General features: G+C 46.4%; 1 protein-coding gene across 1 annotated transcript in view; it reads right to left on the bottom strand.

Moving 5' to 3' along the window:
* Positions 1–1007: 1007 nt before the first annotated feature.
* The window catches only part of LOC307119574 (NXPE family member 3-like), a gene marked incomplete at both ends in the record, with an annotated part of 38434 nt that continues 23780 nt past the window's right edge, over positions 1008–15661 (bottom strand). The window contains one exon of the mRNA XM_079805917.1: positions 1008–1205. Coding sequence (XP_079662043.1) covers positions 1008–1205 — 198 coding nt within the window. The remainder of the gene's footprint in view (positions 1206–15661) is intronic.

Genomic DNA, 15661 nt, shown 5'->3' with positions numbered 1-15661 from the left:
TTAGCTTTAGCTAAAAACACTATGATGCATACATCAGATGAATGTTAAAGTTTATCTGTCTTTTGTATCTGTCTCTATTCAAATAAACTAAATAAATAAATTGTTACGAGCCGCAGGGTTTAATATGGATTTGTATGTATATGTTTTTTTACTCTCATAGCTCTCATACTCTAAAATGTTCCCATTGACATGCATTATACGACTGGCACATTGCAACGGTTGGAGTTAAAAATCTTCATTTGTGTTCTACTGAAGAAACAAAGACACCTACATCTTGGATGCCCTGGGTGTAAGCAGATACATATAAAATTTTCATTTTTGGATGAACTATCCCTTTAACTGGATTCCACTCTTCTTTTTATTGAATGAATTAGGTTGGTAAGTTCAAAGAGTATTAGCAGAAGAAAGGGGAAAAACCTTCAACAAAAACAAAAATACAAATAAGTAAATCAATTGAAATAAAGCTTATTAAACATTGTGTTGTTGTCAGTTCTTTTTATCTATTTTGAAATACAGTACTCAAATGATATTCAACAAGCTTAAACACTTTCTGTGTACAAACTTTACACAAATCAAACACAAACAAAGATACACAAATCAGTACACCAGTAATATAATAACATTAATATCTGCTACACAAACTCCATTCTGCACGAAATGGTTACATAATAAGCATATAAGAAAGTAGGCACGGAATATCTCCGTGCCAAACACAAACAGACTTGCTGCGTTGCTTGTTGCTTGCTTCCTCTTTGCTCTAATTGGCTGAGAGACTACTCTTGCTTTTATTTATATTTTATTTGTTTATATTTTGTTTAAAATTCTTATATTTTCACTAGTTTGACTTGACAGTAGCTGCTTATATACTCTGGCTGTTGGCTGTTGATTGGAAGATTAGATGGGCTCCTCCCTGAATTACGTTTAGGAACTTCACCTGTTGAGATTTCAATTAAGTTTGTTTGTATGTACATTGTAGATGATGACGAAGCAAGGTTGTGTCTGATGAATCAGACAGGACAGATATATGAGAGAAACATTTTGACCTCATTTGCAACGACAACAGGTCCTGGGTGAATATGTTCACTTAGATAGTGACAGGAAGTCATCTGCCAGACATCGAAGTAGATTACTCCATCAATATCTCTGATCATCTCCTGCATCACTGTGTTCAACTGCATTGTATACCAGTCACTTCGAAAAATGTCCTGTAACAACACAGATCAGAATCACAATCATCAAAAAGAGCCTGCATGTATTGCACAACCAGTTTATTCCCTATGGTAAATTAAGCTTCCAGTGCACACATACAAATAAAACAAGACACAGAATAATACAATTAAAGACAAAAATATAAATGTGTGGCAATCAGAGGTATTACAAGGGCGAATAGCAGCGATGGGCACTCAACTTTCTAAATTATATTACTGAGACCAAAAGATAACGAATATGCCACCCAGAATTAACCATCCGTGAAAAGCCCAAGGGACACAGGTTTGATTTCTCATAAAATGACCAGGAGGCGTGGGTGCCTTGTATAAAACTTGTACATCTTTATTAAACAATAAAGTGATCATTTAAAATTTGTCTCATTCAATAGATCATACATAACAGAGGAAAGGTTCCACACAGCAAGCAGCAACAACTGCTGTAAAACAACAATTAGACATGAAACTAACAAAAAAAGGAACAAAAATGGACACACCACAACAATTGCTGTGGCTTCCCACCGGTCTTCAATAATGCCCATAGAAATAATCATAATCACATGTGCCCAAAACCACACTCACACTCCAAATGATTCACTGCAACTCCACGCCACTCAGGTGAACGGGGAGATAACCATACAGGAAAGGTAAGCCTGCCTTCCCCAGGCCCCCAGCTCCAGCACAGGGAAAGGAGGAAGAAAGAAAAAGTTACACTGTATAAAAAAAGAACATCAACCAATCAACAAACAGTTAATGCAACAAAACAAAAGCAAGCTTGTTACAATTACCATAAATAATAAGTTACAGCAAAACAAACATCAATGAAATGGAACAAAATCAGTGAAAGCAACACTAAACAAGTTTGCAACAAATTAATGAAGACAGAACCAAAACAATAAAGGCAAAATAGCATTACTGATTGCAATAAATTAATAAAGGCAAAACAAAATAAGCAAGACAAGTTAATGATTACACACCAAATTAATAAATGCCAAGCTAGCGTTACCAAATATAAAGCTAAATAAATGAATCCAAAACAAAAGAAAACACAATTGATGCAAAACAAATTAATGTATGGAAAACAAAATAAAAAAACAAGCGTTACCAAACGCAACGCAAACTTAACGGATTCAAAACATCGTTTTAATGAATGCAAAGCAAACATTACTAAATACAAAACAAATTAATAAAAAAAGAAAACAAACAAAATAAAGTCACAACAAAATAATAGAAACAAAACAAATGCAAGACAAAATTAGGTTATATAAAATAAGGTATCTTCATTGATACTGTAACGCTAATGGGCGATGGCAGTTTCAGCCATCTAGCGAATGACCAAGGCCTGAACTCCTCACAGCATCCCGTGATGCCCTAATCAGATCATACATAAACGTCTCGGTTACGTATGGTAACCCACGTTCCCTGAAGGAGGGAACGGAGACGTACGTCGGACGTACCGACAAATTGGGATCACTTCAGGGAGCCCCTATCAGCTTCGAAATATAGAGAACAGGCCAATGGGCCATTGGCGTGCGAGATTTGCATCTCGCGCTCCGCCCCGCGCCGCGGGTATAAACAGGAAGCGAGAGCGAATGCACGCTGTTTTTCACTGAGGAGCCGAACTTAGTGGCTCAACCTGCAGTGATGGTACAGCAACTGTGGCGACGGGACGCACGTCTCCGTTCCCTCCTTCAGGGAACGTGGGTTACCATACGTAACCGAGACGTTCCCATTCAGTCGGTCACGTTCGACGTACGTCGGACGTACCGACGAATTGGGATCCCTTATGGAAAACGCCATAGTTACTACCACTTCCAGCGCCCAGCGATGAGCCCCTCAGACCCAGATCTGATGCGGGCGGGGAATTCACGCAGGGAGAGTCCAAGCTGCTGTTCCGCAAAAGCCCATTCAGCTGACTGTATTGGATAACGCTGGGAAAGCCTGCCTGTGAAGGCCGCTGCGGAAGCCACATCATGCCCAGAGGGAGTTACCATGTGGAGAATACACGAATGGGCTGGCCGTGGGCAGCACAACATACGGAAGTCCCAGGGGTGGCCCCGGCCAATTAGTGGAGGGGGACAACACGTACCTGGGACGGCAGAGGAGACTCTGCCGAGGGAAAGACACGGGCTCTCCGTAGGGAGCCGTACCGTGGAAGAATACACATATGGGACCGCCGTGGGGGTCACTACATATGGAACCCAGCCTAACACAAGTTCCACCAATGCATACGAGTGTTAGACCCGCTGCGGAAGCCACATCATGCCCAGAGGGAGTTACCATGTGGAGAATACAGGTATGGGCTGGCCGTGGGCAACACAACATACGGAAGTCCCAGGGGTGGCCCCGGCCAATTAGTGGAGGGGGACAACACGTACCTGGGACGGCAGAGGAGACTCTGCCGAGGGAAAGACACGGGCTCGCCGTAGGGAGCCGTACCGTGGAAGAATACACATATGGGACCGCCGTGGGGGTCACTACATATGGAACCCAGCCTAACACAAGTTCCACCAATGCATACGAGTGTTAGACCTGGCGTTGAACGCTCCGCCACGTCCGACTGCCGTGGGTTGCGGAGGACTCAACAGGGTTCGCCGATCCGGGGAACTCGACTGGAGCAGAATAAGCGCACGCATCCGTCTACCATAGGGGAGGGAATGGCGCAGCAAGCCGACACTAGAACAGGCATTTCAGTGTTACTGACTATGGGAAGTGAGCACACAGGAAGATACAGGCTCTATACGGAGGCTATAGAATCTAGTGAACGTGTTAGGTGTCGCCCAGCCCGCAGCTCTACAAATATCTGTCAGCGAGGCGCCACGAGCCAGCGCCCAGGAAGAGCCAACACCCCTAGTGGAGTGGGCTCTTAACCCGAGCGGGCAGGGCACGCCTTGGGACTCATAAGACAAGACGATGGCATCCACTATCCAGTAGGCCATCCTCTGCTTGGAGACAGCCTTTCCCTTCCGCTGTCCTCCGTAACAGACGAAGAGCTGCTCTGAGGTCCTGAAGCTTTGCGTTCTGTCCTCGTAAGTCCGGAGAGCACGGACGGGACAGAGAAAAGCTAGGGCTGGGTCTGCCTCCTCCGCAGGCAGTGCTTGCAGGCTCACCACTTGGTCCCGGAAGGGAGTAGTGGGAACCTTGGGCACATATCCAGGCCGGGGTCTCATGATCACATGAGAGTTACCGGGCCCGAATTCCAGGCACGATTCGTCAACCGAAAATGCCTGCAGGTCCCCTACCCTCTTGATGGAGGCCAACGCAGTCAGGAGTATTGTCTTTAACGACAGAATTTTCAACTCAGCTGACTGCAGAGGCTCAAAGGGTTCTCTCTGTAGTGCAGTTAGCACCAGATTTAAGTCCCAAGAGGGTATGGAGGGAGAACGAGGCGGATTTAACCTCCTCGCCCCCCTAAGGAACCTGTCGACCAGATCGTGCTTACCTAGAGATTTTTTCCATCTACTAGCTCATGATTAGCGGCGATAGCGGCAACATAGACTTTGAGGGTGGAGGGAGACAGCCTTCGCTCCAACCCATCTTGTAGAAAGGCAAGCACAGATCCGATCGAACATCTTCGGGGGTCTTCTCGGCGAGAAGAGCACCAATCGACGAACAGGTTCCACTTCAACGCATAGAGGCGCCTCGTAGAGGGGGCTCTAGCGGAAGTGATGGTGTCAACTACCGCTTGCGGTAGGTCACCTAGAACCTCCGCGTCCCGTCCAGGGACCAGACATGGAGTTTCCAGAGGTCTGGACGCGGGTGCCATAGGGTGCCCCGTCTCTGAGTCAGGAGGTCCTTCCTCAGAGGAATGGGCCAGGGAGGTGCTGTCGCAAGGAGCACTAGTTCCCCGAACCAAGTCCGGTTGGGCCAATATAGAGCGACCAACAGGACTTGCTCCTCGTCCTCCCTGACTTTGCACAGTGTCTGCGCAAGAAGGCTCACTGGGAGAAACGCATACTTGCGTTCTTCCCGGGGCCAGCTGTGGGCCAGGGCATCCGACCCGAGGGTTCCCTCGGTCAAGGAATAAAACCACTGACAGTGGGTCGTCTCTGGGGAGGCAAACAGGTCTACCTGTGCGGCCCCGAAACGACTCCAGATTAGCTGGACCGCCTGGGGATGGAGTCGCCATTCTCCCGGAAGCACCGGCTGACGTGACAGCTCGTCGGCTGCATGATTGAGCAGGCCCGGAATGTGAATGGCACGAAGCGACCTCAGATGCTTCTGACTCCATAAGGGGAGATGGCGGGCGAGTTGTGACATGCGACGAGAGCGTAGACCACCCTGTTTTTTGACGTACGCAACGGTCGCATTGTTGTCCGTACGGACCAGAACGTGCTTGCCTCTGATCGGAACTTTGAAGCGGCTGAGTGCAAGACGAACTGCTAACAACTCGAGGCAATTGATATGCCATTGCAGTTGAGGCCCCGTCCACAGACCCGAAACTGCAAGCCCGTTGTACGTGGCACCCCAACCCGTGGATGAGGCATCCGTGGAGACAACGGAGTGCCTGGACACTTGTTCTAGGGGAACTCCCGCCCGTAGAAACAAAGGGTCCGACCATGGGCCGAAGGTTTGGCGGCACCTCGGAGTCACTTGGACACGGAGGGAACCGCTGTGCCACGCCCATCTCGGGACTCGATCGTGAAGCCAGCGTTGAAGCGGTCTCATATGAAGCAATCCGAGCGGCGTTACTGTGGCTGCGGATGCCATATGCCCCAGGAGCCTCTGAAAATGTTTCAGTGGTACCGCTGTCCTGCCTTTGAACGAATTCAAGCAGTTCAACACTGACTGGACGCGCTCCTCGGTGAGGCGCGCTGTCATGGCGACCGAGTCTATCTCCATACCGAGAAAAGAGATCCTCTGTGTGGGACAGAGTTTGCTCTTCTCCCAGTTGACCCGAAGTCCTAACTGGCTGAGGTGACTGAGCACCTTGTCCCTGTGTTCGCACAACTGCTCTCACGACTGGGCAAGGATCAGCCAGTTGTCGAGGTAGTTGAGAATGCGAACACCATGCTCTCTCATGGGGGCAATGGCCACCTCCGCAACCTTCGTAAAGACGCGGGCGACAGGGACAGGCCGAAGGGCAAGACGCGGTACTGACATGCCCGTCCCTCGAACGCGAAGCACAGAAAGGGCCGGTCGAGGGGAATCGAGAATGAAAGTACGCGTCCTTCAGGTCGATCGCTGCGAACCAATCTTGGGGATGGACGCACCTGAAGATGCGCTTCTGCGTTAGCATTCTTAACGGCAGCCTGTGAAGGGACCGGTTCAAGAATCGCAGGTCCAAGACCAGCCATAACCCGCCGCCTTTCTTGGGTACAATGAAGTACGGGCTGTAGAACCCGGACCTCATATCGGCTGGAGGGACCGGCTCCATCGCGTCCTTCGCCAGTAGGACTGCGATCTCCGCCCGGAGAACGGGGGCGTTCTCCTTCGTTACTGGGAAGTGAACGCCCCCAAACTTAGGGGGACGCCTGGCGAACTGAATCGCATAGCCGAGTCTGATGGTACGGCCCCGAGACGGGCTGGGAAGCTCTAGCCAGGCTTCCAGACACCGAGCAAGGGGATTAACCACAGACGTACCCGCAGTGGGGCAGCGACGTGGAATGCAGGGATCCGACTCGGACGGCATGGAGCGGCCCGAAGTGGGATCTGAGTGTGCTGTGCAACACTTACCTGCGTCCGCGGAGGGGGCGTGCGAGTGTGGGGAGGCCGCTTGAGTGCGTTCCCACAGCCGCCGCCCCCTGCTGGCGAAGGGAGAGGCGTCTGAGGGTGGCGAGGCATGGGAGCGTCGACCACCGCCAAGCGCGCTCCCAAATGAAGGAGGGGCTGAGCGTGGCAAGGCTTTGTGGCGTTGCGCACGGTCTGCCTCACCTCCTTCCTCAGCGGGGAACAAGAGTGGCGAGGCATAGTGTCGCGCACTGTTGTCCACGCACCGCTGAGAAGAGGGGAATGAGAGTGGCGAGGCTTTGTAGCGTCACACACTGCCATTCTCGCCCTCTTGTGGGGAGGGGAATGAAAGCGGCGAGGCTTTGTAGCGTCACACGCTGCCATTCCTGAACTCCCGAGACCCAGAGGTATTGGAACTGCTCTTTATTTTTTTTTTTTTTTTTGGGTACCACTGGCTGTTTTTAACATCAGTGGCGGAACAGAATTACTAATGGTTTTCCACCCGGCCCTCCTCCGGGGAAGAACAGTTCCAGACCAAATCCGGGTCAATTGTGTTTCTGGACCAGGGTGGACATCGTCTAGCCAAGGGCCAGCGCTGTGCGCAGCTCAACCTCGGCTCAGATCTACCCTCGTGCTCTAAGCAGGGCGGAGGTGGCCTGCCAGTGGCACTGCCACCCCACCGATGAGGGTAGTGAGAGAGAGGAAAACTTTATACAGGTTATGGCCCTATTGGTGTTCCATATTTTGGCACCAATAGTTCCACAATGCCAAAGCCTTCCAATGCACATCCGAAAAAAGGCAAGGGGCAGGCAAGGCGATTTACGCGTTGCACTATGCCTCAGCCATCCGGGAAAGCATGGCTGTCAAGTATGAATCTGATTCAGCACGAGCGCCCACTATTACGGTGGGAATCTCAGCATCATCTTCATTTTCAACACATAACAGCCCTCTCTCCGATGCAGCGATTGACATCTGTCCTCTGCTAGAGCCCCAAATGAAACGCTAGGTCCCCTTTCAAGGACCAGCAATCCCACCTGTAAGCTACCAGCAGACACGTAAGACAGTGGGCGTGGCCGTGAGACGGCACACGGCGCGCTGAACACTCAAGCCCTTATGAAAAAGGCAAGACGAACAGCGCGCCGACGTGGCTATGCTCTCATGAGAGAGCATAGACCACCCACGAACACAGTCTCAACATGCTTGCGATGCGATAAAGGAGTGAGGGGCCCACAGAGATGTACGCGGCGGGGAAGCCTCACTGTAATCCTCAGGTCACCCAGGCTTATCAGCCAAAATAGTCCCCCCTCTGGTGCACCAGAAAAGAGACTAGATCGGGGTATAAGCGAAGGGACTCAACCCCGTTTGAGGCATCATACTCTCGACCGCGCATCGGAGGCGGCGAGTGACGCGCGCAGAGTTGCCGTGGCAACCCGCGCTGTCACCCGGCAGCCAGACAGCACACGGCGCGCTGAACACTCAACCCTCACGCGGAAAGTGAGATGACCAGCGCGTCGACGTGATCCCGTTCCCCTGAGAGAACATGGATCACCCACGAACACAGTCTCAACATGGCTGAGAGGGATCGTGGCCGTCAGGACAGGAAACAACCGCATCCAGAAACGCACGAGTGGAATGACGTCTTGAAAAAGACGCAGTGTCACACCCGTGTTGCTCTTTTGTGAGGAAACGCTCTTTAAACAGTGCTGAAGCACCCAGGGGAAGACCGCGGCAACACACAGGTGGTAAGTGCAGTCCTGTGTTTGCGCTCACTGAAATAAAACGCCCTCACCAAACCGACAGTTGCTGTGAGAACAGCAGTTTGTTATGCTGATGCAGCGGTGAACATGCGGTCGCGCTGATTGTGCCTTTTCGCCAACACAGAGCGTCCTTTTCGTTCTCTGGAGCATCTCTCTTGCAGATAGGCTCTCTTTTAGAAAAGCAGTCTTGCTTCATCAACGCCGTTCGGCTCCGAAGTGAATGACAGCGTGCATTCGCTCTCGCTTCCTATTTATACCCGCGGCGCGGGGCGGAGCGCGAGATGCAAATCTCGCACGCCAATGGCCCATTGGCCTGTTCTCTATATCTCGAAGCTGATAGGGGCTCCCTGAAGTGATCCCAATTCGTCGGTACGTCCGACGTACGTGACCGACTGAATGGGAACAAAAGGGCCCTTGTGTGACGAACATACAACTAATTTACAACCTAAGGCACCACAATGTCTCCCAGATAAGGCGCCACAATGTCTCCCGAAAAAATTGTGAGCGTTGAATTTTATGGCACCCCAATATCTGCGCGTGACTCTCACCCACACCCACACGACCCTTGTGCGACCTCTGACACACACACATAGTCCCAATACACGTGCACTGTCTCGTGACACACACACATCAGCCATATATGGACAAAAACTACCTCTACAACGTATTAAATATATATATTTTGTTGATTTAAGGCTTTATACAATGTATTAAAATAGCTAGGATGTTTACTGTATGTTGAATCAAACCCTGTATGCTAGTAACTGTGGAAATCTGTATCTCTGTACTCTCAACTCTCAGAATTAGAGTTTGTGGTATCTCCCCAATCGCAGAAACCCGACTGTACCGAATCTCGTTCACAAATTACAACAAGGTGCATTATTACAAAAGTATCAGCTTTCTGAGAATAGATGCTTAAACATATCACCCCTTTTGATTAGCCAAGAGGGGGGGAATTCAACAGACAAAGGAAGGCTCGCGCCTTTGGTCTCCCGTACGTGATTGGGTCATCTCAAGATAGGGCGTCAGCCCCTCTCATCTATAAGAAAACAGCATGACCGTTAACTCTTCGCATTCCGCCAAAGAGAGACCCCCGGCTTTCCGCCAGAGAGATAGACCACTGGCATCCCGCCAGAGAGAAAGACCGCCAGCTTCCTAGAACAACTATTCCAGCGCCAGAAAACTCCTCCAAAGAACCGAAGATCCGCACCCCACTGCTCTGAAAAGACTCAGAGGCCAATTGAACTCAGACACACACACACCAGAAGCCAGATCAAAGCAAGTATTTTATTTCACAATCAAACTGCGGTAAAAAGGTTGTCTGAATTATTCCTGTTTACGGGTATAAGAATTAACTCTTTTAATGTACTTTATTTTATGTATACATAACATTGAAAAGGTGTTGTCTCAGTAAATTATGTCTGAGTTTTCTGCTGAGTGCGGCTGACAAACCCAGAGTGTCCTGTCTGCCGTTTCTGATAGTTTTCTCTTCTACTGCTGTAAGATTCCACTTCATATAAGGTGTTGTTTTCCTAACCTTGTAACCCATATGTGTATATAAGCTGGGACGGCCATGTTTAGTTCAGTTGGGTAGGAAGCAATAAACCATTTGTATCTTTGCTCTTGGCTTATTGTTTCTTATTTGAGCGCTCACACAACTCCACCACGAGGGACGGCCAGAGCTCGGGAGACGACCAGATAAATTCTTACAACGGGATTATTAATTACTTGAGGTCTCTTGCAAAGGGCTGCATAATAAAGTTGTTTCTCTCTCTCTCTCTCTCCCTCTTTCATTCTCTCTTTCCTTCATTCTCTCCCCCTTTATATTATTCGTTAAGTTTGATTTTCCCTGTTTGTACCATATTGTTTGTTTTACTCCCTACATATATATGCATATTTACCTTGTGTGAATCGTAGTTCTGTATATTTTAGTTGTTTTATTAAAACTCAATAATTTCATTGAATTGAATCCGTATTATTTTGCTCACAAAGATCAAAGTCAATGAGACGTAATATCTTAGCTACCAATCAAGCTTGATTTTCTTGTTACTACTTCAGTAATACAAATTGTACAAACATAGGAAATATTATTTGTCCTGATCAGCAGATTAATGTTTCTTAAAGTTTGTAAGATTGATATTTGATGAAGAAATTTAATTTTCAACTCGCAGGACGAGAAGAAATTATGGATAACTGAAATCAATTTGGGTGAAGGTTACATTTACATGATTAAAGGTTCCGTTATAAGTTAATATTTTGTGTACAACAAGCAAATCATATTCATAGACTCATGAATATTCACCCCATTTGAATTAATTATTCCCCGAAATTCAGTTTACGACTTCACATCTCCGTTTGCAGCTCCTCCCCGCCTGCACGCAGCTACTCTCGCCGATCGGTTGCATCCAGCCGCATCCAATGTCGAACACACCTATTGGTTGTTTTAGTCATGTGTTCTCGGTTCAGTTCTATCATTGGTTCATTGTCTTGATTGTTCACAGGTGTGTCTTGTTTAGTCATTAGTCTTTGTGTATTTAAACCCTCATGTTTGCCATGTGTCCTTGTCGAGTATTGTTCCCTGTGTATGTCTGTCATGGTTTAGTCAAGTCTGTTCATGGATCAAGTCAAGTCTGTTCATGGATCAAGTCAAGTCTGTTCATGGATCAAGTCAAGTCTGTTCTAGTCTGTTTAAGTCAGTCCCATTCAAGGTCATTATTTGTTTTGTTTCTGTTCATGGTTTGCACATATTGGATTTGTAAATAACCTGCACTTGGGTTCACCACTACAACTTGCCTCCAGTGGAATATGTTACAGAATACTCGACCTTCAAAAATGAACCCAGCAGTTGTTAATCTTGTGTGTCTATGCCAGGGGAATCGTCCCCTGGAGGATTATGTCCAGGACTTTATTGAACTTTGGGATTTGGTGGGTTGTAACGATGTGGCACTTAAGGACATTTTTAGAAATGGGCTGAAGGAACCTATTTGTTCCCGGCAGCCAGGAGGGAAAATCCACTGGTCCCTGGAGGAATATATCAATTATGCCCTTCATTTGGTTGGATCCTCATTTACTGTGGGAACGGTGGATGAGGAGCCCCGCCATTCCACAGTACCCGCCACAACAGAGTGTCTCCATGCCCATAGTGTCATGTCTGGGTTAGTTCACTTCATGCCTGCCACGCAGGGTTTCCGTTGTCCGGTAATTACCGGACATTGGCCGGGAAAAAAATTAAATGTCCGTCAAAATTAAATCTTTTCGGTCAAATTGTCAAATTAAAACTGCCTAATAATCCCGGCCCCGCCCCCCTAACACAATCTGAATCGACCGTTTGAAAGTTTTTAAACAACATCGCATGTTGCATTTCAAATAAAGCGCACGCCTAACGGCTATAATATAGACCTAAACCACGAACTATAGAGAGACGTTTCAAATATGGCCAGGCCCAGGCAGACTAGCCTTAAAAGTTTTTTTCAAAGGCCAGACGCGAAGGAGGATACTGAATCAGGAACGCCTGAAGCCTCAGATGTCCAGAGCCAGACAGCTCCGCCACCACCGGAGAAAAAGCCGAAGTGTAGGGCGTATCAGTCGGAATGGAGTGACAAGTTCCCATGGCTAAGATGTGAGGTAGTTGATGATAACGAAAAAAATTTCTGTTCGCGCTGCGAAAAGGCAGAACGACGCAACGGATTCACAAGAGGGTCGAATAATTTGAGAATGTCTGCTCTCATTGAACATAATCAGAGCAATGACCATGTTGCGGCGCACAATTTAACGCCACAGCAGGTTGCGATGAAAGGCCACTGTGACAAGGCCACGGAAACTTCTAAAAAAAACTATGCTCTCAGAAACACGATCTCCTCGGTGTACTCCTTCTACAGACACTCTGCCACCAGAACAGCCCGGCTCCGCCAATTAACAGCTGCACTCAGTGATGAGGACATGGTCAGCCTCAAGCAGCCATGTGCAGTCCGCTGGCTATCCCTACACAGGGCTGTGGAGGCCATGAAGCACAACTGGGCAGCTGTGGCCATGGAAATTAATGAAGAGGCAGTGGGAGGAAATACCCAAGCACAAGGACTGCTTGGTCAAATCCAGACCTACAGCTTCTTAGCCCTGACTCACGCACGATCTACTACCAGTGATGACAAAACTGAATTTAGTTTTTCAGAAAGACAACGTCAATCTTTCCAGCATCCGACCAATAGTGCAAGCATCTGTCGCGGCATTTACACACTTACGAGATGTCACCGGTCCAGAAGAGGAAACATTCCAGGCGGGATTTAAAGACGGCACGTACAAGGATGTCAAAGTGACCAATTCAAGCGACCGCTCCATTCAAGCTTTCAAAAAACCAGAGAACGCTATGTTCAACATCTGATAGATGCCTTGCTAGATCGGTTCCCCGACGATTGCATGGATCTACTTCACTGCCTCGATGCCCTTCTGAACCCCTCTAGATATCCGCAGACACATAGTGGTAAGTAGGAGATGTTGATATGGGTCATTCTACAGAAATGTCCACTTTTGGTTTGGCAACCGGCGAGGTGTCTTAAAAGGTATTTGTTTTTCTAACATTTAAATACACCACATTATTAGATTAATAAAAATGTAAAATATTTAAATAAAAAATTATATTTTTGTGCATTTATTTAAAGACGGCATGTAACTTTTGTCACTGGTGTTACCATACTTTGGCAATTTCAAAGGTTTTTATTAAATATTATTTTTCATTTTTTTTCAGCATAATGTAGTCAGAGTTAATGAAAAATAATAATACAACAAATATGGAGATAATGTTTTATTTATTTTAATCAGGGTTGTTAAAATTGTTAATTGAGGTTAGTTCGTTTGCGCAACCATGTAACAATGAAACTATTTGAAAACCGGTTACAATTAATGATGCAATCCTTTAAATCTTAACTTTTGAGTGTAGCAGAATTAAATGGATGTAAAATTATTATAATGTCACATGTCGCATTGTATTTAATGTGACAGAAAAAAAAATATTTTATAGTTTAAATATGGGATATAAGGGGAATTCTGTAGAATTAATACAAATCAAATAGCCTATTGATGGCTCAAGAAGGTGTAATTTTTCAAATAACATATTGTTTTATTTTAAAATGTAAAGAAATTGTAACCCTTAAGTGTTTTTAAGTGTGATATTTTTGTAAAGGCTAGGGACAGAAAAATGGACATTTCCACAGAATGACCCATACAGGCCTATTTATAATAAACACAGCATTCTTTTGTAGGCCTATAATTCTAATATCGTTCTCACCTATTATATTATCTTATAGCTCTCCAAGAATATGCAGAACCAGCGATCAGAAGGATTGTTTGCCATTTTACAAGACTTGAGTCTGCAGACAACGCTCCTCTTATCGATACTGTAAGCCTGCGACGTGATGCCCTCGCTGTCATGACAGCGCTCCGTGGCTATGGAGGATTGCATTTCTCCACAGCCTGCGAAGTCCTCATATGTGATTTCAGCTAAATGTATCCAGAGTGGACCAAGCTCGCCAAGATAGCCTGTGTAATCCTTGTCTCGAGTGTTCCTGCAGAGAGGGGGTTCTCGCTGCAGAATCAGATCAAGGCGAAGCAGCGAAGTCGCCTTGCGGAGAACAAGGTTACGCGGCTTATGCGCATTGCAAGTAGTGGAGAGACACTGGGAACTTTTGATTTTAAGTCGGCAGCTGCACAATTCAGCACTGCAAAAAAGCGTAAAAAGTAGCCAAAAATGACGCGAGACAATGTTATAGGCCTAGTCATTTGTTTGTTCAAGTTCATTTGACAAGGAGTCATTTCACACGGTGGCCAATTTAAATGTTACCAACTAAATGAGACATACTGAGTTTATAATTAAATTTTCTTGAGTAAAAACAATGCTATATTCGGATATTTTATGTGGGGAAGGGGGGTTGGTTTGTTAAACTATGAAATGTGAAACCATAAAAAAAATTGGTTGATTGACACCAATCGGAAATCATGAAATATGTCCATAAAAAACTTAAATGCACTCGCTCCGGTCTATATCTGTGCTGTATGATCCATGTGGTGAGCATTGTTAATCTCATCACAATGCTCCGTGCAGAAACTGCTCTCTTGCACGTGCCGCGTGTTGTTTGAATTCTCTGCTGTAATCAAGGGCTGGATCCGAAATCGCCCCCATAACCTCAAATAGAGCATTATCAGGATAAGTATCAGTGGATAACGTAGGGAATAGTGAATCAGGGTTTAGGGGGTGATCTCTGATTCAGCCATAGGCAACAGTGAAAAGGGACCCCTCTCAAACAATGTTGCGCTGCGCCGTGTTCCGAATGTTGTTTAAGCGACATATACCGGTATTGTGGTATAATCAAAATTCATATTATAACACAAATAAACACCGGTATTCGGTATGAACCAGTATACCGCCCTTCACTAGTGGGTTACAATTTATTTTAAGGTGTAATTATACAATCCTGAATAATAATGATGAACTACATGTACTTACTATTGGGCAAGGGTTTAGTTTAGGGATTGTTGCACAATTTGTACATGGATGATCTTTCAACAAAGTTAAAGGTGGACTGTATAAATTTTAGCGACATCTAGCAGTGAGGTTTCGAATTGCAACCGCTCAACCCTCCCTTTCAAAGCACATATAGAAGCTACGGTGGCCGACACAGGACAAAGATGTTGTTGTCTGAGACAGCAGAGAGTAGCTAGCACTCTGTAGAGCAGTTTCTCCATTTAGGGCTACTGTAGAAACATGACAGCAGAGAGTAGCTAGCGCTCTGTAGAGCAGTTTGTCCGTTTAGGGCTACTGTAGAAACATGACAGCACAAAATGGCGACTTCACTGTAAGGGGACTGGTGGTGTATATAGATAGAAATGGCTCATTCTAAGGTTATAAAAACATAACAGTTCAATATGTAAGGTCTTTATAAACCACTGAAAACATAGTTATGTATATTATGTTGCATTTCTGTCAAAAGATCCTCATTAATATTACACACTGCACCTTTAAATGAATGTAAGTATCAA

The sequence above is a fragment of the Gobio gobio genome (genome assembly GCF_949357685.1).
Source record: "Gobio gobio genome assembly, chromosome: 23".
Taxonomy (NCBI): domain Eukaryota; kingdom Metazoa; phylum Chordata; class Actinopteri; order Cypriniformes; family Gobionidae; genus Gobio; species Gobio gobio.
The sequence above is the reverse complement of the archived record's forward strand: the minus strand, read 5'-3'. Positions and strand labels throughout refer to the sequence as shown.